General features: G+C 41.8%; 1 protein-coding gene across 1 annotated transcript in view; it reads left to right on the forward strand.

The window, feature by feature from the left end:
- Positions 1-27,188, forward strand: part of AMOTL1 (angiomotin like 1) — a 106,145-nt gene that overhangs the window by 66,819 nt on the left and 12,138 nt on the right. Inside the window, exons 6-7 of the mRNA XM_026651647.1 lie at positions 13,044-13,189; positions 21,317-21,466. Of these exons, the coding sequence (XP_026507432.1) occupies positions 13,044-13,189; positions 21,317-21,466 (296 nt within the window). The remainder of the gene's footprint in view (positions 1-13,043; positions 13,190-21,316; positions 21,467-27,188) is intronic.

Genomic DNA, 27,188 nt, shown 5'->3' on the forward strand with positions numbered 1-27,188 from the left:
GTCGGCTGTGCCAGTTCCATCAGAAGCACTGCTACCTCTTTCCTACTAGGTAGCAGGTGAATCAGACCAGCTCCTTGCACCATCAAGGCTAGCTTCATCACTGTCCCTGGAGACTCAGGGCTCCTGAGGATTCAGGTTGGGGTCTTTCTCCTGCTCTTCCTCACCCGACTGATGCCAAGAACAGTTCTCTGAAGAGCACTGGTACAGAGACAGGGGCCCCTTGCCCAGAGTCTCCTGGCCACCAGTGCCCTACCTGTATTCCAGTGCCCTCCTTGGAATCTGTGGGATGGTCCTCAATCTCAGAAGTCACATTCCTCACCCTGTTCCAGAGCAATATCATGGGGTACGTCGGTGGTGGTGGTGTTCCACTGCGAGTTCAGACATCGGTTGAGCTTCCCTTCTCAGAGTTGTCCTGTCCAGATCTGACAGTTCAGGGCAGGACCCATCCCTAGTGAAACTGCTGCTTCATCATTATCCCTTGATGATTTATCCCTCTTCTCCCTCAGCGCCTGAGGACTTGAAGGCCGACCAGGACCTTCTGCAATGTGTGGCTGCTACCTTGGACATCCAGGCAGCATACCTGCAGGAGAATACTCACAAACTACTGGATATTCTTCAGCCGTCTTCCCTGGGGAGGGTAGCCTTCCCTATTAATGATGATCTCCTGGAGCCTGAAAACATTGTTTGGAGTACTCCAGCTTCAGTGCCACCTGCAGCGAAGCATTCAGCGAAACACTATTTTGGACCTACGCAGGGTTTTGAGGGCTTCTGTTCCCTAATTCCCTGGTTGAGACTGCGGTGAATGATGGTGCCTGGCAGGGCACGTGTAAGTCTGCGCCCAAGGACAAGGAATCCAAGTGGATGGACTTAATTGGTAAAAAAATCTATACCTCCTCTTCCCTGCAAATGTGTGTTGCGAACCAGCAGCCATTGCTATCCAAGTACAATTTTATTAATTGGACAGCTATGTCTAAATTTGTACACCAGTTACCTGAAGCCTCCAGGGAGGAATTTTGAGCGTTGGGAGCTGATTTCTATTTGGTGGCCAAGATCTCCTTGCAGTCAGCTTTGGACATGGCAGGTACATCGGCCAGAGTTATGGCCTCAGTGGTAATGATTGGAAGGTGTCTTGGCTGCAAAATTCAGGCATTGCTTATGATGTGCTGCAGACTATTGAGGACGTGCCTTATAAAAGTTGTGTGCTTTTACCAGAAAGGACAGCTGAAACCTTGCTCTTATTTAAAGACTCAAGGACCACCCTATGCTCTCTTGGGGTATATACTCAGGCAGCATGGAAACGTCATTTTGACAGTCAGTGGCAACATCAACTGTACCACTTGCAACACTCCTTTGGGCAATCCTTCCTCCCCCGAGGCAACAAGACTACCCCAGAGCGGGTCATAGATCCCAGAGGCAGAGGCCGTCAGGTCCCGGATTTGGTCAGTTGACATCCTCCCACAGCATCTACCAAACATCTGTTTTGATTTGTGTGTCCAGGGCAGTGATCCAGTCATAAGAACATGAGAACGGCCATACTGGGTCAGACCAAAGGTCCATCAAGCCCAGTATCCTGTCCTCTGACAGTGGCCAATGGCAGGTGCCCCAAAGGGAATGAACAGACAGGTTATCATCAAGTGATCCATGCCCTGTCACCCAATCCCAGCTTCTGGCAAACAGAGACTAGGGACACCATTCCTGCCCCATCCTGGCTAATAGCCATTGATGGACCTATCTTCCATGAATCTATCTAGCTCCCTTTTGAATCCCATTATAGTATTGGCCTTCACAACACCCTCTGGCAAGGAGTTCCAGAGGTTGACTGCGTTGCGTGAAAAAATACTTTCTTGTGTTTGTTTTAAACCTGCTACCTATTAATTTCATTTGGTGGCTCCTTGTTCTTGTATTATGAGAAGGAGTAAATAACACTTCCTTATTTACTTTCTCTATACCACTCATGATTTAATAGATCTCTATCATATCCCCCCTTAGTCACCTCTTTTCCAAGCTGAAAAGTCCCCGTTTTATTAATCTCTCTTCATACGGAAGCCGTTCTATACCCCTAATCATTTTTGTTGCCCTTTTCTGAACCTTTTCCAATTCCAATATATTTTTTTGAGATTGAATTCATTGAAGCAAATGCTGATTTACGCCATCTGAGGATTTGGCTTGGGATTTCCAACTGCCAGCCATGCCAGCTTCACCTGGGATTTGAAAGTCATGCTGTGTTCTTTCTGGCTCATGCAACAGCATCAGTAATAAAGATGCTACAGTGGGAATGTAGATGATAATTTTGTTGTAGATGCGCAAAGCAGAAGGCAATCTAGCCCACTCTTCCATAGCTTTGTTGGCTCTGCAGCATTAACAGATGTCATTAGACCTGTAGATGGTGTTCTGAATACAGAAGCGGGTCTGTTGAATAAGAAGATACCACTTTCACACAGGCCTTGTCTATTCTGGGGACAGTTTCAAGCAAGGATAGATTACACCAATACAATTTTCAGTTTATAATGCCTTTGCCTTTCGATACAAAGGGTCGACACCAGTGCAGCTAAACTGATGGCTGGGCAACTGATGGTTAAAATCTCCAGTGTTGCCAAAGCTGTAGTCACTGTTCTGACTACAACTATACTTTAAAATATGGTTTTATTGACACATAACCAGAAGTAATGATGTAACCGCATGCTGTGCTCTCAGTGTATCGCTGATAAAAATTCACAGCTTATGAACAAACATTGCTCTTTGAGATCACATCACTCAAATTGGTGTGGATACTTGGAGTGTCTACTAGTCTAGACCAGAGAGCTAAATGTGACATAAAGGTTGATGTAAAGCTTTTCCAATAATAGAAAAAGAGGGGGTACAGAATTTACGAACTGGGCCATCTTTATTTATATTTTGTGGGCAGCTATTGCCTGCAGAATAGATTAGCTTGATATGAGAATATTGGTCGAGTTCTCTGCTATTGAGATCCACAAGGAATTTCCCTTTCTCCAGATGTAATGAAAATCCCTTTGCAGTCCAGGTTTAGCAGGGACCGTGTGATTGATGTCACTGATATGGTGTCATTTATAAGTCCTTTCTATGGGGCAGAACACAACTTTGGCTTGCACTCTGTTGCAAGCAAGGTCTGGTGTTTTGTGGGCCCCTTCTGTACATTCTGTTACATCTTTTGGTAGGAGCTGCAGCCGGAAGACTGCAAGCTCTTTGCAAATTGGTGACTAAGTTGCAGCCTGAGTGCACTCAGTATAGCTTCATTCATGTGTGTCTGTATGTATTGAGATCTACATAATTAAAAGAGACAGGTTGTGGTGATTGAGAGGGCAGCCACTGGGGTTGCATAGGCTATCAAGAGCAAAGTTCCTATCATCTATGCCCCTCATTTTGATAACATCTGAGTAGCTCACCATCTTCAATGTGTTTATCTTCATAACACCCCTGGAAGGTGGGGACATTTTGTTATTCCAGTTTTACAGATAGGAAACTGAGGCACAGAGAGACTCAGTGACTTGTCCTACATCACACAGGAAGTCTGTGACAGAGCCAGGAATTGAACCCAGAGTTCCCAAATCCCAGGCAAGTGCCCTTAGCACTGGACCATACTTTCTCTTGTTTTTTAAAATCAGATTAAGGGCCAAATTCTGCTCTAGGTCACACTTGCTATCCCACTGAGATCAATGGGGTTGCCCCAGTGTATAACCCAAAACAGAATGTGGCCATAACAACTTTCATTCTGAATCAGAGTCATTTACCTCATGGTGTTTTCGCAATCCTGTCTATTTTTTAGCTAATATGGTATTTAATTCTGGATTATTGCTCTTTATTTATAGCTTTTAATTCCGAAGATGCCGTGCAGAGACCTTGCCTTTCTCAAGTGTGAATTCCTGTAGTCATTTAGTCTTTTATCAGTCTTGCAGCCCCTACCATGGCTAGCTCTCTGATGAGCTTTGTCATGAGCACACCATCTGCGATTGAAATTGCAGAGGGAATTTGGGAGGGTAGATTGTAATTACTGCTATGGAATTTGGCCAGGACACAAGGGTTAAGATTGCTGCTCTTGTGCAATGGTACCTGATTTTCAAAATACCAGAGGCCAGGACTGTGCACATGCAGTTTCACTCCTGTTGTGTGTATATATAATCACTGTAATTGTGTGCGCAAGTGTGGGAATTTCACTCAGCCCTTCCCAGCTGTGAGTTGAAGGGATGAATGTGAATAGAAGTTGAACCATAGAAACGGGTGGATTAACAGAAAATGGGGCCAGACTCACCAAAACTTTGCTGCCCCGCCTCAAAAAATCACCCTTTTGTTGCATAGACTCCTGCTCTTGCTCTGCCCTAGTGGGCTCCCTGATATTACCCTCTCAGCCACCCTAGATAAACTCTTGGTACCTAGTTTGGTCCTCACTTGCCCTCCCATGGGGAGTCACATCTGTGTCAATGAAGGCAGAAATAAACACTTCGTTCCTCCATGACACTTTGCCACATCAGGCCACTCAGACTACTGGACTTCTGGATCCAGAGACCCTGCTTTAGTCTTATCCTATTGGGATCAGTGGCTACATGTTCAGAGTGAGGCATGCAGTCTGGACAGTGCGGTGAAAGCTTGTCCTACTGCTCTCCATGCTGTATGTCTTTGCTGGGTAATCAGGTCTTCAGGCCTGGCAACTTGGCCCCTTTCAGTTAGAAAAAAAATATGTAAAGCCTCAGTCTGTGTCTCAGCAGTGCAACCCCCATTGAATTAGCAGGATTTGTGGAGTGCAAGCCCAGCCCAGTACTTTGAGAACTTACAGCCAAAGGTCTTTGCAGCATGTGAAATGATCATGTCTGAATTTCAGTATCTTTCTGGAAGCTTGTGCTCATCAGTTCAGCATCCATCCTGCCACCTTCTGCACCATCTTCAAATACTGGCATTTTTGGTAGGGGCTCAGGATACAAGTGGCCTGTATCCCTTTTCACCCCTGTGTCCCTATGACCCTACCGATTTGTTAAGGTCAGGTTCTGTGAATCAGACAGATCAAGGCTGGAGCTGAATGAGCAGAAAAGGCATATCTTGTTACCCAGCCTGCATTCTAGTGAATCAGTCACTCCATGATAGGACTTGCGACAACTGCAGCAATGGATTCCTGCGTTTGTAAATGGCGCATGACAAAACTCATCAGAAAGCTTGCCGTGTGAGGGCTGTAAGACTGATGAAAAGCTAAATAACTATTGTAGGTCTCACTCAAGAAAGGCAAGGTCCCTCTGTGATGTCTTTGGAAATAACAACTATAAGTAAACAGCAATAAACCGGAACTAAACACCACATTAGTTAAAAAAAGATAATTGTGAAAACAACATGGAGAAATTCTGATTCAGAATGAGGGAGATTAATATTTTTAGCAAAACTCTTGGAGCCAAATTCTGCCCTCTCTTATACCAGTCAATTTTGATAGTCCCATTGATGATGATAATTCTAGAGGAATCAGAAATATTTGTTTTAAAGGCTTCATTTTGCAAGACTTTAGGTCTGCTCGTTTTGAAGAGAGGACAACAGTTCTGGATGCACTGATGGAATCTCCAGATTATTGGTTTCATTAACATTCAGGTAAACCTAATAAATGATCAGTAGCTCTTACAAGCATATTACAGACATGAGTAGTATATATTAATGGTTATAAGCACATCAATAGGTGTTATAAATAAGCAACCTATTGTAAGCAACCTATTGAACTTTATAACAATTGATTAATCATTTATTAAAATGTTGATTAATCATTTAACAACATTTTATAAACAGAACCTTAATAAAAAGTGTGACCCATTTTTGTTCCCAGTTCGTCCAGATCACTAACATTTGTTAAATGTGTGATCTGGGTAAAAAGGTGGGGGCAAACTTTCCTGTGATTTATGACCTGGGTGCAAATCAAGGGCAGAGCTTCTCCCTAAGGCCTTAAAAATTAACATTGAAAACAAGTCCACTTTTTTCTTGCCTTTGGGGTTAGGGTGGCACCGAGCAAAGGTTTCTTTCTGTATAATGTTTCTGTTCCAGAGCACAGTCAACAACAGTCTGTTTCTGGTGGAGTTATTTTATTATTTGTATTGTGGCAGCACCTAGCAGTCTCAGTCCTGGACTCCATAATGCCAGGCACTGTACAAACACGTAAGAAAAAGATGTATCTGTAACCTGACCTCTCCGAGTAGAGTTATTGTGTTATATTCTGAAATTTATCGAGGGTCACCCTGCCCCAAAACCACTGACCAAGATTTAATAATGGTCTGTCACAGTGGTGGTACAATACTATTTGCACGTGAGAGCTGTGGGGGGAGGGCGTTGCACCGTCATAAAAGATTGTGTAATACTAGACAAGCTAATACAACTGGTTGTCAAAATAAAAAAGATAACATAACAGGGATTTTATTTAAACTGGAACAAACTGGATTCCATCTACCTTCAATAACACTAAATATATGAAGAATATATATAATAAAAATAATAATGATTTAGACACATACTATACTTACTATTAAGTGTATTTAGTGACATATAACCCTCTAAATAAAAAAATATATATCTGTGTCTATCTCTGTCTGCACAGGCTGTTAGTTTATAGGTTATTTATTATTAATAATAATTTTATTATATTATTTTTAGTTCAAGGTTACCCTTTCCCAAGATCTCTCACTGGGTTCTGTTTGACGCCCAAGTCAGTCTTTGAGCTCAAGACCTCTCAGGATTTCCTGAAGAGCTGGACTTGTCTCCAGTGGTTCTTGCTTGTAGGGGTGCACATTAGATCAGACCCACTGGATTTGAAGGACCTTTGGTTCTCCTGTTCAGGGTCCCAGACCAGATGACCAAATCTGATGATCAGGAACAGGAACGGATGCTCAGGAACATGCCATTAAACACGGACTGCCTTGACCAGCCGTCTTTAACCTGACAGGACCCTCTCCTGCATGTCTGTCTGTCCTGCCCAATCTCAGCCTCTCCACTCATTCTCAGTTTCTCTCAGTCCCAGTTTCCCGCCATCCGTCTGCCCTCTCCTCTTCCCCCTTTCTCTCTGCTTACTCCCAGATGCTCTGTTTCTCCTCTTCTTCACCCACTGTCACTTCCCCTCCCCTGGAGGGGTGGGGCCACCTCCTCCTACTTTCCCAGAGGAGGGGCTACCTCCTTTCCATAGAACAATGACAGTGCATTCACCCTGAATACATCATATATCCCCACACAGGGCTGAGTCACGTTACCATATTTACAAATATATATAACCCAAGACGTGTTTGGAGAGAACCGTAACCCACCCTCCCCACTGTATTCCTCATTTGATCTGTCCAAACACACAGAATAGCTCTACTCATTCTCAGCACGTTGAAGGTTGACTATCACAGGAAGGGGATGGAACTCTATATAATTCCAACTATAACAATAAAAGAGAAGACATTTGGGAAGCATCCCTTAACAGTCTGAGCATACTGACCAGTTACAACAGGGGTGGGCAAACTATGGCCTGCGAGCCTTATCCGGCCTGCCAGCCGTTTTAATCCGGCCCTCAAGCTCTCGCTGGAGAGCGGGGTCTGAGGCTTGCCTCCCCTCCCCTTTCCCTCCCACCTCCGGTGCTCCAGCTGGGGAACAGGGTCGGGGGCCGCTCTGCGTGGCTCCCGGAAGCAGCGGCATGTTCCCTCTCCAGCTCCTACGTGCAGGGGCAGCAGGGGGCTCCGCTCCGCAAGTTGCCCCCTCCCCAAGTGCCACTCCCGCAGCTCCCTTTGGCCAGGAACTGCAGCCAATGGGAGCTGCAGGGGTGGTGCCTGCGGACGGGGCAGGGTGCAGCAGAGCCACCTGGCCGCGCAGGAGCCGGAGGGGGGACATGCCACTGCTTCCGGGAACCGCTTGAGGTAAGCCTGCATCCCTGAGCCACCCCCCTGCGCCACCACCCCCTTCCCCCGCACTGATCCCTCTCCTGCCCTCCGAACCCCTCGGTCCCAGCCCAGAGCTCCCTTCTACACCCCAAACCCCTCATCCCCAGCACCACCCCAGAGCCCACACCCCCAGCCATAGCCCTCACACACACACCCCATGTCCCAGCCCTGAACCCCCTCCCAGCCTCCGAACCCCTCAGCCCAGCCTGGAACACCCTCCTGCACCCCAAGCCCCTCATCCCCAGCCCCACCCCAGAGTCCGCACCCCCAGCTGGAGCCTGCACCCTCCTTCCCCCCCCTCCCCTGTGCCCCACACCAGAGCCCCCTCCTGCACCCTGAACTCCTAATTTCTGGCCCCATTCCGGAGCCCGCATCCCCAGCCACAGCCCTCACCCCCTCCCACATCCCAACCCCAATTTCATGAGCATTCATGGCCCGCCATACAATTTCCATACGCAGATGTGGCCCTCCGGCCAAAAAGTTTGCCCACCCGTGCATTAGAATAACAGAAATATTCATTAGTTTATTAAGTGCATGGTAAACATGCAGGTGCAGAAGCAATTTCTTTGATGGAAGATACATGTGCTGTAGCTCATTAAAACATAATTTTGATATTTCAGGTGCACTTAACAAGAATTAAAAGTCGTCCTTTTTTACCCAGAACTAACCAAATAAAGAAAGTGCTTATAAATATAGAAGGTGCAGCCACCATTTTTCAAGCAAATGACGGCCTAATCTGCTGTGCAACATCCTTGTGAGCTGTTAAATTACTTGTGCTTTCCAGCCTAGTCATGGATGATCACTCTTGTATATTGCATATCCCTTCCCTGCCTGACAGGGGTGAAGTACGGCTTAATGAATCAATGTGGGTAAAATGTTTTGAGTTCTTCAGGTGCAAGATGGTAGAGTAGGTCCAAGACTTGTTTTTATATGTGTTGCCAATGTACAGTATGGCTTTTAAAGCCAGAGTTGATCCAACTAGCTCCTAGCACATGACAGTTTAATGCCAGGGGCCCTAAATAGCATTCATATTTCGGCTTCACAGAAACTTGGTGGAACAATGATAATCAATGGGAGACAGTAATACCAGGGTACAAAATATATAGGAATGACAGAATAGGTTGCGCTGGTGGGGGAGTGGCACTATATCTGAAAGAAAGCATAGAATCAAATACAGTAAAAATCTTAAATGAATCAAACTGTATCACAGAATCTCTACAGATAGAAATTCCATGCTTGAACAACAAGAGTGTAGAAGTAGAAATATACTACCGACCACCCGACCTGGATGGGGATTAGGAAATGGTCAGGGAGATTAGAGAGGCTACAAAAACAGAAAACCCAGTAATAATGAGAGATATTTACTCCGCATAGTGACTAGGTACACGTCACCTCAGGATGAGATGCAGAGATAAAATTTCTAGTCACTATTAATGACTACTTCTTGGAGCAGCTAGTCCTAGAACCCACAAGGGGAGAGGCAATTCTTGATTAGGCCTAAGTGGAGCACAGGATCTGGTCTAAGAAGTGAATATAGCTGAATTGCTTTGTAATAGCTACCATAATGTAATTCAATTTATCATCCTTGTAGAGAGGAAAATACCAAAGAAGAACACCCCAGTAGCATTTAACTTCAAAAAGGGAATCTATGCAACATTGAGGAAGCAAGTTAAATGAATATTAGAAGGAACAGTCGCAAGAGTGAAATGACTCCAAGCTTCATGGAAACTTTTTAAAAACACCATAATAGAGGCTCAAACTATATGTATACCCCTAATAAAAAAACAGTAAGATGACCAAAAAAATACCACCATGGCTAAATAGCAGAATAAAAGAGGCAGTTAGAGGCAAAAAGGCATCCTTTAAAAATTGGAAGTCAAATCCTAGTGAGGAAAATAGGAAGGAACATAAACATTGGCAAGTCAAGTGTAAAAGTATACTTAGGCAGGCCAAAAAAGAATTTGAAGAGCAGCTAGCAAAAGACATAAAAACTAACATTAGCACTCAAGGAAGACAAGGCAGTTGTGAAGAAGCTAAATGAATTCTTTGCATCGGTGTTTACTGCAGAGGATGTGAGGGAGATTCCCACACTTGAGCCATTCTTTTTAGGTGATAAATATGAGGAATTGTCTCAAATTGAGATGTCAGTAGAGGAGGTTTTGAAACAAATTGATAAATTCAGCAGTAATAAATCACCAGGATTAGATGGTATTCACCCAAGAGTTCTGAAGAAACTCAGATATGAAACTGCAGAACTATTAATTGGTATGTAACCTATCAGTTTAATCAACTTCTGTACCAGATGACTGGAGGATAGCTAATATAATGCTAATTTTTAAAAGAGCCTCTAGAGGTGATCCTGGCAAATACAGGCCAGTAAGCCAGAAGTTACTACCAGGTAAATTGGTTGAAACTATACTAAAGAACATAATTATCAGATGCATAGGTGAACACAATATATTGGGTCGAGTGCTGTAGCTATTTTTAGAAATCTCACATTGGTACCTTCTTTGCGTTTTGTCAAATCTGCAGTGACAGTGTTCGTAAATCAAACAACATGTGCTGGGTCATCATCCGAGACTGCTATAACATGAAATATATGGCAGAATGTGGGTACAGAGCAGGAGACATACAATTCTCCCCCAAGGAGTTCAGTCACAAATTTAATTAACGCACTATTTTTTTAACGAACGTCATCAGCATGGAAGCATTTCCTCCGGAATGGTGGCTGAAGCATGAGAGGGCATACGAATGTTTAGCATATCTGGCACGTAAATACCTTGCAACATCAGCTACAAAAGTTCTATGCGAACAACTGTTCTCACTTTCAGGTGACATTGTAAATAAGAAGCAGGCAGCAGTATCTCTCATAAATGTTAACAAACTTGTATGTCTTAGCGATTGGCTGAACAAGAAGTAGGACTGAGTGGACTTATAGGCGCTGAAGTTTTACATTGTTTTGTTTTTGAGTTCAGTTATGTAACAAAAAAATCTACATTTGTAAGTTGCACTTTCATGATAAAGAGATTGCACTACAGTACTTATATGGGGTGAACTGAAAAATACTATTTCTTTTGTTTATCATTTTTAAAGTGCAAATATTTGTAATAAAAAATAACATAAATAAGCACTGTACACTTTGTATTCTGTCTTGTAATAGAAATCAGTATATTTGAAAATGTAGAAAAAAATCCAAAAATATTTAATACATTTCAATTGGTATTCCAATTTTTTAACAGTGCGATTAATCGCGATTAATTTTTTTAATTGCAGTTAATTTTTTTGAGTTAATCGCATGAGTTAACTGCGATTAATCAACAGCCCTACTATATATTAAAAGGTTTTGGCACTTGAAGCCCTAGAGCCCTGTCAAGTGTTGTCTGATAGTCTAATGATTAACTGTAGTTACCAGACTGTTTTGATATTTTCAGAACAAAACATTTTGAATTTTTTTAAACATGCCTGTTTGAGTTTTTTAATTTTGCATTGTGTGATATCATGTTATAATACAAAAGAAAAAGGGTCAAAATCAAACTGAACAAAATGCTTCAATTGATCTGAAATGAACTTTTTCCAAATTTTCCTTGGCAGAGAATTTCAAAATTATTGATTTTCATTCAGATTCAGAATGAAGCCAGATTTTGAAATTCTTTGTGGAACAGAACTTCTGTTTTCCACACAGCTTTAAAAATTAACTGCCCCCCCTCAGGTAAGAGACGATCCAGCGGCCAACTTTATGCGCGGGTAGCTCCACTTACATTCACAGGAAGGGTTTCTTAGGTGAGTCTGGGCTGTAATGAATTGACATTATGTTCTCAATAGGCAGCTAGCCAACAAAGATGCTACTTAGGCCTATGAATTGTTGCTTAGATCTTGTTGCCTTCTTGTTAAAGGAAAGATCGTGAGCACAGCTGGTTGTGAAATTTGATTTTTTTTTAAGTCATTTTTAATTTTGAAAATTTGAAATTTTGTAAAAAAAAAAAGGAGGAGGATAAAATTTTGGCAGAAAATGTCTCTACTTTTCGGCTGGTTCTCATGGTGAAATTAGATCTGGCAATAGAGAGGATCACACCCATGCCAGAGGTCTGACACTGCTTTGTTTGCTCTGCCATCGGGGCTGCCTGCATGGGTGGTTTCTGGTACATTTGTTGTGAAGGAAGGGATCACTCACTCACCTAGTAGGAGAAGAGCCAGTTCACTGGCAGTCACAGCAGGGCTGAAGGGCACATAGGTCATGCTGGACTAGATGATCAACTAGAGCCCAAGTGGGACTAAAGATTAAATTCTCTTTCCTGGAACTGCTTCTACAAATCCCTATTGCGGGTCCTATGGCTATGCAGGGGTTATAGATCAAGAGAATGCCAGTTACTGGAGGTTACCTTTCTTTCCCTTTAAAGAATAAAATCACAATTTCAGTAGGGTTCATTAGAAGGTGAGGATTCTGAGCTCAGGTCAGTGAGGCACTTTGATCAGCTCCCTTGTCTGGTTAATGAAACATTGAGATCCTTTCTGCTGGTGCATCCTGACCTCGTGTTTGGGCAGATTTGGATTATTTACTAGAAAGTAAAAGGTCTTTGCTTATTATCCCTCAGCAGAGGCAGAGAAGCAGCTTTGTGCTGGCAATGTAGTGAGAAGTGATTCTGTTCTTTTGGCTAGTTTTTGAAAAGAGGAAGCCTCGCCCCTGTTTAATTTGGTCACCTTTGCCCTTTCATTTTGTGAAACTGCAGTGGGACATCAATCAAAACAGATACATTTAGGGATTGTCAGGTGCCCTCTCTGGGGCTCTTCAGCTGTCCACTCATTTGTTTTGCCATGGATTGAATACAGTATAATTTACATTTACTATGTGACACCTTTGCACTTTCTGTATGTAGCATCTTCCATTCAATGATTTCAAAGGGACCTGATCAGTCATTTACCTCTAACATCAGCAGTAACGTAAAGCCAGGCTTTAGTGAGTTCTGGCATATGAGAGACTTTGCCCATCACACCACTGCACAGATGAATCTCAGGCACTGTTCTGGAGTAGCCCAACCCTCTGTTGCTTTGCATAGTTTTTGTTTTTTTAACGTGGTGCCAACTTACCTCTGGCACCGGGCCCAGAGTCTGTGCACTGTTCTGATAGAGCTGCTCTTGTTCTTGTCTCTCTTCCAGACAAAGAGCACTTGAAGGAGAGGGAGAAGCTGGAAATGGAATTGGCAGCCGTGCGCTCTGCCAGTGAGGATCAGCGGAGACACATCGAAATCCTGGACCAGGCACTGAACAATGCTCAAGCCAAGGTCATCAAACTGGAAGAGGAGGTGAGATGAGGGCATCATTCCTCTGCTTTGCTGCAAATGATTGCTTGTATTTAGTATTCACTTTACAGCTGTAATTCAGTCCAGCTCCTTAACCCTTTCCAGCACAAGGGTGGCAGCCCCCCTCTTCCCCAGACCCTTCCAAACAGAAAACAATTATAAAACACTGAGCCAGGCAGGATATGAAAGGAAACCACAATCACAGATGCTTTCTGTATAACCAAAAGCTTGATCGAATTTCACCAGCTGATGGCTAACATAATGTTAGGACATAGGCTTCTTTCTCTTTAGAATACCCTATCTACTAATTAGGACTTGTGTACTTCATGAGAAAATATCTTATATTGGTATAGTCCATTTCTTCTCAAAGAATCCCAAAATGCATACATATAGTGTGTGTCTGTGTATATAAACACACACACACACACACACACACGTGCGCGCGCATGCACACACACACACACACTGTACCACAGAAATACAGTCATCTCTGGAATGAAAGGTGGCAGTCAGCCAGTTAATCAGTTCCTAGAACTCAGTACAACAGAACCAGATAACTTGCATTCAGGAGTATTAAAAGAAATAGCTGAGGCGTTCTGGTATTTAATAAATCTTTGAATACTGGTGAAGTTCCAAAGGACTGAAAAAAGCTAATGTCCCAACATTTATACAGGATTAACATTGGTAAGTATAGGCTGATTAGCTTGACATCAGTCATGGGCAAATCTTGGAAAGACTGATTGGGTGCAGTCAGTAAAGAATTAAAGAATGGTTGCATAATTAATGCAAATCAGTATAGTTTTATGGAAAACAAATTGTCAAACAAACATATTATTTGATGAGATTTCGAGATTGGTTGAGTTTAAAATAATATATTCAGACTTGTGTAAGACATTTGACTTAGTATTGCACAACATTCTGATTAAAAAATTAGCATACAAAATCAATGTAGCCCTTATTAAATGGATTAAAAAGTGGTTAACTGATGGATCACAAAAAATCATTGTACATGGGGATTAGTCATCCAATGAAGATGTTTCTAGTGGATCTGTTCTTGGTCCAGTGCTATTCAATATCTTTGTCAATGATTTGGTTGAGAACATAAAAACATTGCTGATAAAGTTTGCAGGGTTCTGAAAAGAGCTACAAGAATGATATGAGGTCTGGAAAACCTGCCTTACAATGAGACCAAAGAAGATCAATCTATTTTGATTACCCAAGCATTGTTTAAGAAGCGATTCGACCACAGTGTCAGAATACTTACATCATAATGTAGATGTATTTACATAGGGAGAACATTTCTGATAACAGAGGACTCTTCAATCGAGCAGACAGACAAAAGCATAACAGGATCCAGTAGCTGAAGATGAAACTAGACAAATTTAGACTAGAATTAAGGTGCACATTTTTAACAGCGAAGGTAATTAACCATTGGAGCAATTTACCTACGGGGGTTCTAGCTTCTCCATCATTTGAAGTGTTTAAATCAAGATTGGATGTCTTTCTAAAAGATCTGCTATAGCTCAATCAGAATTTTTGAGCTTGATGCAGGAATCACTTGGTGAAATTTTATGGCCTGTGTTATGCAGGAGATCAGACTAGATTATCATAATTGGCCTTTCTGGTCTTACCTATGAACAGTGGAAAGAGGGAAATTCTGAATAAGGATAAACAGACTATGGGATTTTGAATGTCTATACAGAACAGATCAGACCTTGGTGAGAGGAAGGGTTATCCAGTGGTTTGGGCACAAGCTAGGACTTGGGAGATCCAGACACAATTCTGCCACAGAGTTCCTGTGTGACTTTAGGCAAGTCACTTAGGCTGTCTGGCCCATATTTTTAAAGTATCAGAGGGGTAGCCATGTTAGTCTGTATCCACAAAAACAACAAGGAGTCAGGTGGCACCTTAAAGACTAACAGATTTATTGGGCATAAGCTTTCGTGGGTAAAAAACTACTTCTTCAGATGCATGGAGTGAAAATTACAGATACAGGCATAAATATACTGGCACATGAAGAGAAGGGAGTTACCTTACAAGTGGAGAACCAGTGATGACAAGGCCATTTCAATCAGCGTAGATTTGGTCCACTCCCAATAATTGATGAGGAGGTGTCAATACCAAGAGAGGGAAAATTGCTTTTGTAGTGAGCCAGCCACTCCCAGTCCCTAGTCAAGCCCAAATTAATGGTATTAAGTTTGCAAATGAATTGTAGCTCTGCAGTTTCTTTTTGAAGTCTGTTTTTGAAGTTTTTTTGTTGAAGGATGGCTACTTTTAAATCTGTCATTGAATGTCCAGGGAAATTGAAGTGTTCTCCTACTGGCTTTTGTATGTTACCATTCCTGATGTCTGATTTGTGTCCATTTATTCTTTTACGTAGGGACTGTCCGGTTTGGCCAATGTACATGGCAGAGGGGCATTGCTGGCACATGATGGCATATATCACATTAGTAGATAGGCAGGTGAATGAACCCCTGATGGTGTGACTGATGTGACTGGGTCCTCTGATGGTGTTGATAGAGTAGATATGGGGACAGAGAAGGCAACAGGGTTTGTTACAGGGATTGGTTCCTGGGTTAGTGTTTCTGTGGTGTGGTGAGTATTTGCTTCAGGTTGGGGGGCAGTCTGTAAGCGAGGACTGGCCATTCTCCCAAGGTCTGTGAGAGTGAGGGATCATTTTTCAGCATATGTTGTAGATCATTGATGATGTGCTGGAGAGGTTTTAGCTGCGGGCTGTACGTGATGGCCAATGGTGTTCTGTTATTTTCCTTGTTGGGCCTGTCCTGTAGTAGGTGACTTCTGGGTACCCATCTCGCTCTGTCAGTCTGTTTCCTCACTTCCCCAGGTGGGTATTGTAGTTCTAAGAATGCTTGATAAAGATCTTGTAGGTATGTTGTGAGGGTGAATACACTACAGATTGTGACATGCTCAGATACTGCTGTGATAAGGGCCTTCTAAGTACTCTCTGAGGTCTCATCTGTAAGATTCAGAAGCAGCAAAGTGCATGCAATTCAATTGGAAGCACTGGTGCCAAAGAATCTAGGTATTTCAAACCTAATGATTACATTAATCAGCATTGTACATACTCTTGACGATGTAAAGTGCTATGTGCAACTGCTAAGTATTATTATTACTTTATTTTAGACTACTAAGCCATCTATTTTTGAACTCACAATATTAAAGTAACATGAAATATGTAAATTATATTCTCAGTACCTGTTCCCCTTGAAATCAATGGGAGTTTTGCCATTAACGTCTTAGTTACAAAATGAACAAATAAAGGAACAGTCTCGGTAGCAAAACAAATTGAGAAGGGATGGTCATTGCAGGCAGTAGACTCCCTGTGAGCCTTTCTGTTGCTCCACCACCCATTTGTACGATGAGCTATTAAATACTTCCATTCTCCCACCTTTTGTCTGTTTCTAGTCACAAAATTAAATGACATTTTCAAAAGAGCGCACTGATTTTGTGTCTCACTTTTTGGTTGCCTGACACAAGACATGTTGAGATAACCATTTCTGAAGTTTTGGACCACATTCTTAAACAAGGAGTTTTTAATGTAATTTGGAATATATGGAATGAAAGAAAAAAAAATTGGGAAAATCTATACTTTTATTAAGTTTTACCACCTGCAGATCTTTGTAAATCTCAATGGATTTCTTGTATTGCCAAACCATCATAGTTAAGTTAAAAAGCTTTTTGTAGTAAACCGGGGCAAGCATAACTCAAAACTATTAAGGAAACATTTAAAAAATGTAAAAAACCTACTGTGTAAAATCTACATTATATGGAATGCCTGTTAATAGAAAGATTTTATTTTAAAATTTGAAGGTAGTATTACCTCTGTATATGGCATTAGTGAGAACATTACTGGAATAGTGTCCAGTCTAGTGTCCGCACTTCACAAAAGATGTTGAAAAATCGGAAGGGGTTCAGAAAAGAGCTACAAAAATTATTTGAGGTCTAGAAAACATACCCAATAGTGAGAGACTAAAGAGCTCAATCTATTTAGTTTATTCAAGAGAATGTTAAGAGGTGACTTGTAGAGCCTGCAAATGTGCAGATATCTGCTTTGCATCCGCAGATATCCACATCTACATGTTTGAGGATCGTGGATTGGATGCGGATACAAATTTTGTATCCACACGAGGCTCTAGTGACTTGATCCCAGTCTACATCTATGTACATTGGTGGAATGATTTCTGATAGGAAAGGGCTCTTTAATTTAGCAGAAAAAGGCATAATGAGATCCAATCGTTGGAAGCTAAAGCTAGACAAATTCAGTATAGAAATAGATGCAATTTTTTAATCGTGAGAGTAATTAACCATTGGAACAAAGTTCCTAGGGATGTGGTGAATTCTCCATTATTTGCAGTCTTTAAGTCACGACTGGATATCTTTCTAAAAGATATGCTAGAGCTCAGACAGTTAAGGGTTTCATGCAGAAACTCCTGTGCTATGCAGGAGGTCAGACTAGATGATCATAATGGTCCCTTCTGACCTTAAAATACATCAATCTAAGGCTAGATACTGGTTGAGCCAAGAGAGAAACTTTTTTTCCGATCACTGGGCCAGGACCAGCACCTGGAAAAGTTTACTGATCCTATGAATTTTTCTATTGTTCCATTAAATGTTTCTTGCTCTAATAGGTCATGAGTTATTGGATCATAAAATCATATTATTCTTATTACGCTCTTGCTTCTTTACACACACTTCAGTTCTAAGCTGACTAGCAATTATTTCCCCACCAAATTTCTCCTGTTCTGTTTAGCAAACATTTTTCACTTTAATTTTTAAAGGTATTTGTGTGCATTTGGTGCTTATGAAATTACAGACTGGGTAAGGATGTCAGAATTGCCCAATAATAATAATAATAATTCATTATTATTTATGGACAAGTGAGCCATATTTTTTGAGTATAATCAACAAAATTGTTAAGTAAGGGCTTGATACTGTGAACACTTAAGTGCATTCCTTTACTGTAGTGAATAAAATTACACGCATGCTTAAGCGTTTGCAGGACTGGAGCCTAAATTCCAATTACAAAGCGAAATTTTGCATTTGGTTAAATCAGTGCACTTCCTTTGCAGAGAACAGGGTTTCTCAGTTATGAATGAGAGATAATTTGGCATGGAGTGTCTTTATTGCTACTGATGATGAATGAGGGGAGGGGGAAAGAATCCAACTTGACTCTCTGATCCCAGGCTCAGTTTGCAAGGCTGGCAGTTAGTAAAACCATCTTTTTGCTTGTAAACTGAGCACCTCCGATCAGTAAGCCACTGAGAGATCATGAACATGGAACCCCACAATACCACTCTCACAGAGTCACACACCCCTTGGGAATCTAATCTTCTGCTTGCTTCTGGACATTGGTTCAGATTCTAATCTCGTTCATACCAGTGTAAATCCATTGAAATAACTGCTGTTTACAGCAGTGTAATGGAGATGAGAATCTGGCCCATTGTTACTGGATCTGGAAAGACTGCTTAGAATAAGTCGTGTTTTGCACCTGCATTGTAAAAAAACCTCCATCAATTTCATTCTGATTTTTGACTTGAGTATTTTATGGTCACAGAAGACAATTTTGAGGCATAAGAATCCATTGTCAGTATAATCTGTGGGAAGGCACATAGATTGATCTAGCATTGTGCTGGAAGAATTCTACCTATTCTGAATGAAACACCTGAGCGCCCACCTTATAATTGCAAAGGACCACATTCAGGAAAGCATTTGCAATCCATAATAACAACTGTTATTGGTCCTACAAAACTGAGGAAGAAAGCTGCGTATTCTGGAGTGCCATCTATTAGCACATTATCTATTAACTAATTATTGACTAGAGCTGGTCAGAAATTTTCCGGTTAATCTTTTTTTTTGTCGTCAAAAAATGCCAGTTTATCAAAACCAACACTGTTCACAAACCCGGATTAGGTTCAAGGAATTTCCTGACTCAAAAAACCAAAAAGGTTTTGAATTGTTGAAACATTTCATTTTGACATTTTCAAAATGACTAATTCCGGTTTGAAAGGACTTTTTGCTTTGAAATTTAAGCTCGTAAGACAAAAAAAAAAAAGTTCTGACAAGAAGGTCAAAATCAAAATGAAATATGTTGAAATTATCATACTGAAACAATTCAGTTGACCTGAAATGGAAAACAAATTGGTTTTCCAGTTTGCAAAAGTTTAAGATTTTGACTTTTTGTCCTGATTTGAGAGGGGCAAAAATATTGAACTCTTGAAAATATTTGTGAAACTGGAAAACTACTGTTTCCTATTTACATGTATACAGACATGTCTCTTTATAGAGCACTCCTCTACCAATAACTGTGTTAAACATTAGTCTTTCAACCTCCTATTTGGACTGTAAACTGTGCAAAGAACCAAAGCCACATGAGCACAAACAAATGAGGAAGAATGGGAGTGTCTGTGTATCTAGACTAGAAGCCAGGAATCCTGCGTATGCTAGGAATTAGCTGTGACTTTGGATAGTCATATTAACCTCATATTGTCATATTGTAACTAAAGTCATATTAACCTCTCTGCCTCAGTTTCATATCTATCAAGTGGCAATAATCACACTGATCTCTGTCAAGTCTGTATTTAACAAAATGCCAACTATCTGACCCCAACTCCTGGCCCTAGTGAACTTTTCAGTCAGGCTAGGAATGTTTTTAATTGGTTTGGATTTGCAGCCTTGCTTTATGCTAATTGATTTTTTCTGTACAATAAAGCAGGTATGTTTTGAAGGGGATTAAACGTTTATGTTGTTGGGATGGAAGAACAAGAACACGATATCTCACCAGAGAGAGGCATTGCAGCCTGCAGGGTGAAGTCTTGAATCTGTCTGCAGCAGTCAAAGTGATATGCATGCAAGTTTAGGGTTAGCATTCTAGCTCCAGGTGAAAGAGGATTGTATCTTAGTCACTCTTGATAGAAACAATTTGCATTTTGGATTACACTGGGACTGATCCTGAGAGGCGCTGAGCAATTGCAACTCCAATTGACTTCACTACACCTCAGGATCAGGCCCATTTTTTGTCCTAGTTGCTTCCCTAGGATCAGTTTTCACAGAAGGCTTTGATGCCCTTCTCACTAACATGTGCCGTGGGCTGTCTGGGGCATATCTGAACTCTTCCCCAAAGGTTCTAAGGCATGTTAATCCCTGCCATGGATTAGTATCATTTTACCTTGTTGTCCTGCAATGACCACTTCTGTAGCACAGTGGGAGGCAGCAAGAATAATGGCTCAGATAGTGATGCACCTAATGTCTGCATCCACTTGCATGCCTAAAAGGTCACAGAAAAAGTCTGCAGTCCACTCCCACAAACTCCTATTAGGGTATGCTACTGGAGCAAGTCAGGACTAATCTCAGGCCATAAAATACCAGGTTGCAGAATCCTCATGTAGCAGTGGACCTATAAATCACTCAGTGCATGCATTAGGAGTAAGAGTGGCTTTAACTGATACTAACAGTCACTCATATACATCTGTATTACCTAGCCCTTGGTAGACAAGAAAACATCTGGAAACGGTCCAGCAGATGTATACCTTCAGCTAAGAGTCTGCAGATGCCTTTCCCACCCTCAGAGACTGGATCATGCAGATATATAGGGTTAAGATTTATTTCTTGAGTCATAGAGTTGAAGGCTAAAAGGGACCATTCGATCATCTAGTCTGAACTCCTGTATATCACAGGTCAATTAAATTTCACCAAGTTATCCCCTTATTGAGCCTGATAACTTTTGTTTGGCTAAAGCATAGATCTTGTTTTGAAAACATCAATAGATGGAGAATCCGCCACTTCCCTTGGTACTTCATCCAGGTGATTAATCACCTCACTGCTTAAATGTGTGGCTAAATTCTAATTTGCATTTGTCTGGCTTCAGCTTCCAGCCACTGGTTCTTGTCATGCCTTTCTCCACTAGATTAAAGAGCCCTTTGGTACCCAGATTTTTCTCCCTGTGAAGTTTTAGCTTCAGTGAAAGCCACGTTTACATGCAACATGCACATGCCAGTGATTTATGAGATCATATCACAACCTGATTCATAACATAAACATTCATGTTATAATTGTTTGGCTTCTGCTCTTCTATTAATGACACTGTGCCCTCCGCTTGCGCTCTGCCCCCAGTTGCGTAAGAAGCAGGCCTACGTCGAGAAAGTGGAGAAGCTGCAGCAGGCTCTGACCCAGCTCCAGGCAGCATGTGAGAAACGGGAGCAGATGGAACGGCGATTGCGCACGCGGCTGGAGCGGGAGCTGGATTCGCTGAGGATGCAGCAGGTAAGAGGCTGATTGGTCGTGGGCCACAAGCACATCCATCCCTATGCCTGGGTAAACAAGGATGGAATGCTTCATGCCCTGTGCCCCTGGCATTACCTCCAGGATGTGCCTGGGCAATGAGAATAGGAAGAATGATGCCCTCTCACCCTTCGCCACCATGATGATAATAGAAACAAAAATGGTATTTTATTTGCCCATCCAAAATAATTTCCTTCCCCCCTCTCAGTGAGTGGGAGAGTGCAGTTTTGTGAGGCTGAGTTAGGGGGTGCTTCCAAACCCTTGATTGTTTCTGCAGTTCTTCGTTAGCTATAAGTGCCTTTTTCCATCGGTTTGATGCAGTGGTTGCAAGAGTTTTCTCTGATGTTGGCCACAGTTCGCTAAGCCTTTTTGTGAGCTTCACATTGGATTAACGCTGCGGTGCTCTCTCTCTGTGGGGCTACCCATGAAAGCCATTTGGAAGCTGCAGCTCATTCAGCGTGTAACAGCTAGCTTGCTTAGTAGCGTTAGCCAAAGTGCATGTTACTCCAGTGCTTGAACGGCTGCCCTGCCTCTTTATTTGATTCTAGGCACAATTCATTATGATCCTTAAAGCCCTGCCTGGCTGAGTCCTAGTTCTAAGAGGGACCACGTCTCTCCCTATGCAGCATTGTGGCAGCTGAGTTCAGCTGACGTGATCTCACTTACAGATCTGAGTATCTGGGGATAGACTGTTTTCAGAGAGGGGCCCTTTGTTGTGTCCCTATTGAGAGTCCTTAAGGCAGGTGCTGAGGTTAGATAGCAAAGTACATGATGACAGACTGCTGATCAGGCCTGCGCTGTGTGACTATTCATATAGCACTCACTAAACTCCTATAGTCCTGACCCTACATGTGCTTGCCTTGGTGTAAAACCTGCAAAGACTCTCCGTTGGTTGCTAAATATACCAAAAAGCAAACCAGCTCAATGACAAGCTAAACAAATACAGGAGCATTTTGGAGAATTGTCATATTCTTAGGATTTTTTTTTTTTTACCAGTCGCTCTAGGGAGATTCAAGAGTTTCTTGACTCCATGGGGTGTTGTCAGGGCTCCTGCATTAGAGCTGTGTGAGCGCCTGGTTGAGTTTTAAAGCTCTGAGTTTTCCATGCAGCACTGAAGCAGAAACCTGGATGCTTAATACTCATTACTGGACACATACCACATACTTTTTTCATTTTTTACTCAGGACAGTCATTTTTAACTATATCAAAGGTCACCCAGGTGGAAATTTCTGGATTTTAGATGAATCCTTCACTTAGAAAAGCCCTTTTCATTGCTGATTTTAAATAGAGGATTATTTATTATTTCTCCACCACTTTTGCTTGATGGCGCTTGGCTCTCTCCAGATGCTGGGGAGACACTAGTTACGGCTCCATAGTTAAGGTTGAGTGTAGTTTTGCACTGAAAGTAGGGATTCAACTGCTTTCATCATCTGCTTTCAGAACTACCCTTTGCACCAGATCTGTTCAACGGGGAGGGTAGGTAGGGAAAACTCTGTATGTGTGTACAGGTGAATGCAGAGGAATGTAGGGGTTGAAGGAGTGAGTGGGAAACGGGTGTGTTGCCTGTGTGTGAAGGAGAATATGGAGGGAGTGGGGAAGCTGGGGGGAGAGATGCAGGAGAATGTGGGGGACAGGATGTAGGGGAAAAGTGGGGAATATACTCCACTATGTTGCATAGCTGTGGCAGTGCAGAGCAGCTGTAAACCCATCTGTACTGGCTAGTATGCTCTGGCTGATTTGTGCTGCTCCAGGTAGGTGTAAAGCAGCCAGAGCACACTGGTGAATCTGGCTATAAAAGCCTTAAAATTAAATAAATAAATAAGATGTTCTAAGGTTGATATTACACATCTTCATGTCATGAGAAATATCACAAGGCAACATTCTCTTTTGTTTCCTATGTAGGGTTTAATGTATGAAAATTGTAATTAAAAAAAAACACCAGGAAATTCCTAGACAAAAACAATGTTAAGCTGAAGTTAGGTTTGAGAGTACACATATCAGTCATTTAGGGTAAAACACATTACAGGAATGTTGCAGTTGTCCCCCAAACAAGCATTATAAACCTAGGAAATTCAGATTTCAGGCTAAACTTACCATAATCAAAATATGGTATGGAAATGCAGAACTGGAGTACTCAAACAACCTTGACTCCGCCCTGTGGTGAAACAATGAGTGGGGTGGGGTGGGGAAGGAAAGCAAAAAAAATCTAATGTGCTTCAAAAATCAGTCTAATTTCGGACTAAGCACTAAAATTCCTTAGCCGTAATCATATGGTTATTGCATGGTGTCACTACAGAGCAGAGTTAAGGTCCTGAACGGGGGCCAACGTAAGTAAGGAATTCATACGCTCTCCAGCCTTATCTTTGGCAATTCCAGACTCTTAAACACTTCACAATTCAACCGTATCATTTATAAAGCTTTGGGATTTACACCTGCTGAGGATCTGGCCCATAGTTTTTCTGATGGACTTTTACTGAAAATGCAAGTTACTATCAAATCGGATCCTATAGAACCAAACACTCAAACAGCATTTAATAGCATTTCCTGGTGTAACATGACGTTGATTTGGTGTATGGAAATACATGCACAAATTCAGAATAATTTACATGATTACAAAGAACCATTTCTTCTGCTATTCCAGTAAATTATTTATATGTGGGTTAAAAACAAAATTGGATGGATGTGCAGAGACACGGTTCTATGAATGTTCCCCGGGATCTCATGATTCTTTTGGGGAGCTCTGCACCTATGTGTTTGAGCGTGTACTTTTATGCTTAGTTCAACTGTCTGAACACAGTTACTCATCTAGGTAAGTAACTGCACCTCTCGCCTTCACTTATCACTTCCTTCTCAAAACACATCGTAATGTTATTTTGAGGAGTAGATTAGTTCATGACAAAGAAAAAGCATTGAAGAGATTGCAGAGAGAATTCCCAGCTGGCAGCCAGCACTGAGATCAGAACATGTGACTACTGGCTGCTGAGGGTCAGCGAATGGATATACTAGTGCATTAAGCCACCATTTGAGAAAAACAGCTGAAGGGTGTAAAAGGGAACATAACTGAGGCATGACATGTAGTTTTAACTTAGAAAGTTCACACATTTCCCACTGTCGAGAAACACTGCTGCTGCCAGAACCCTACTGTACTCAGGGCTTGTTATTGCTAAGACTTGTGGCGAATGGACACACTGCTACACGGTGTTGTTGCTTAAAAGCAAAGGACCTGATTCTACTCTTAGCTACATGGGGGTAATACAGGAGTAACTCCATTGACTTAAATGGGGTTATAACAGTCTAAACCAGTGTGAGAGGCGGATCACAGCCCCAAAAGAGAAGATAGTTGCAGTTAAGTAACATTAAAAAAAAAAAAAAAATCTTGTTTTCAGTGTTTGAATATCAGAGAGCCACATCAGTCTATGGTGCAATCAGAATGGGCTGGATCAGGCACTGGACTTGGGTTCAGGGGATCTAGGGTCAATCTCTGGCTTTGCCACAGACTCTCTGTGTGACCTCACATGTTGCTCAATCTCTCTGTGCCTCAGTTTTTACCAGGAAGGTGGAAAATCTGCAAATATTTCTCTACTTCACAGGGATGTTGGGGGGATAAATGCATAAATACTGGGCAGGCTACTACACTTAGTGGGTTATAATTGTCATTAGCACCATGTTTAAAGTGTCGTAATTCTGGAACACCTTTTCCCTTCAGATTTTCACTTCAAAAAATTGCCTTGGCCTCCCATCTAACCTGCCAGGTTAGAGGGGAGGCGGGTATGAATGTTTGGTTTATTTTTTAATTTGAGAGAGGGCCAAAACTGGGCTTATGATGAATACCTAGCTCTAATTGTAACTGTGGGGTGAGTCCCATCACTCCATAAAATGACACCTGCTATCCATGTATCACAGTCATATCTACGGAATATTGAGTCATGCCAAATAAAATAGACTTTTACTACTTTTTACCCCAGTGAGCTTTATAGACCCAGTCCACCTAGGAGAGAATGAGCTAGATTCTATTCTGGCTCAGGTATCATCAACAGAATTATTAACTAAGTTCCAAATGGCCAATCATTGGTGATGCATGTGCTAGGGAAAAAAGAACCTCTTAACTTTATATTCCAGGTTGAGTTTACAGGGTTGGCATTTATTTTGATCTGAAATTAATAAGACACTCTATACATGGAGTTTCAGGGTACAATTTGTAGAGAGTGGAATTGCTCTGTAAAAATATGATCATACCTTCCAGGACTGACATTATCTGAAGCATAACTGATGTTTTTGCTGGTGAAGCATCACAACAATTGCCCCCAAAGGATTGTTCCATAATGGATTATTCCAGAAAACGTCTTCCAAAAAAGTCAGTATTACCCTAAAGCCAAAGTTCACTTAAGTCTTCTCCTGCATTCCCAAATCATGTTTTCTGTCATCAGGAGGAAAGGTTCCAAAACGAAGAACTAGAGGCTGTAGTATTTTATGGCACGAATTCCAGAGAATGGAAGTGTAGGTTACACAGTCACCCCTGATTTCATGGTTTTGATATATCACATAGGGCCTGCCTTGCCCTGGGCAGCTTGTGATGTGGTGCAGTTGACAAACAGGGGTGTGCACAACATAGTTTCCTCTTCTCTGACACAATCTTATGTGCCACTAAATGCAGCAACTCTTATACTTTATAAAACACTTCAATAATGTCTTCTCTCTGAAGGTCTCCGAGAACTTTACAACCCTTAATTCTCATACCATCCCCTATGGATTAGGTAACTAATGTTATCCCCATTTTAGGTACAAAGAGGTTAAGTAATTTGCCTAAGGTCCTATTTTCACTGTTCCTGTGGGAGCTGAAAACCAGCGTTTCTGCTCAGTTTCAAACCAGGGACTTTTTGCACGCTAGATAAACACACAAACCTCTACACTACAGAAACCATCTCCTAAGATCATGTGGGAGAGCCAGGAATAGAGCCAAGGTCTTTTAACTCCCCAGCCTCTGCATTAGCTTCCCTGCTTTGGATAAACAATTTTCTATTCTATCAGGTTCTTTCATCCACTGTGTCCGTTTTGCTTATCCCATAACTCTGAAATTTCAAAAGATGATGCCAAATGAGATAATGTGTAAACAAACATCAGTGTTATCCATTTCATACAAAAGCTTAATCCACACTCATGGATTGATTTCTTTATCTTATGATGATGATGGTGATGACTGAAATGCCGTTAATGTGCTAAGTGCAGTAGAGGTACTGTAGCTGGTATTAAGAATGCTATATAAACTCATACGTCTAGGGGAGACGGACATTCTGAAACTGGTGCTTAAGAAGCCATAGTAGATACAGGGGGCCAGATCCTCAACTGCTGTAAATCGGCATAGATCCATGGCCCAGAATAGGGGCCAAGTGCCATTTAATTTAGCATGCAATATTGCTTTGCTTCTGGGTTATATTTAACTATTTTCTGATTCCCCATAATACCTACACATATTGGACACTCTCTCCATGCATGAGAGAAGTGTGACAAAGTGTCAGCAAAAGAGGTATTTTAATGCTAGGTTTGGAGTATCCCACGATGCCCTTGCATTCCAGGATGAGCAGCAGGAATCCTAGTTCTGTCAGCCTGGTTCAGCATCCCATAGAATAGATGATGGCCGTAGTGAGCATTTGGAAAGCCAGTCCAGCCAGCACATTTTTCGAATGTAATAACGGAACACAACCTT

Source organism: Terrapene carolina, unplaced genomic scaffold (genome assembly GCF_002925995.2).
Source record: "Terrapene carolina triunguis isolate 2854851 unplaced genomic scaffold, T_m_triunguis-2.0 Scaffold97, whole genome shotgun sequence".
NCBI lineage: Eukaryota > Metazoa > Chordata > Testudines > Emydidae > Terrapene > Terrapene triunguis.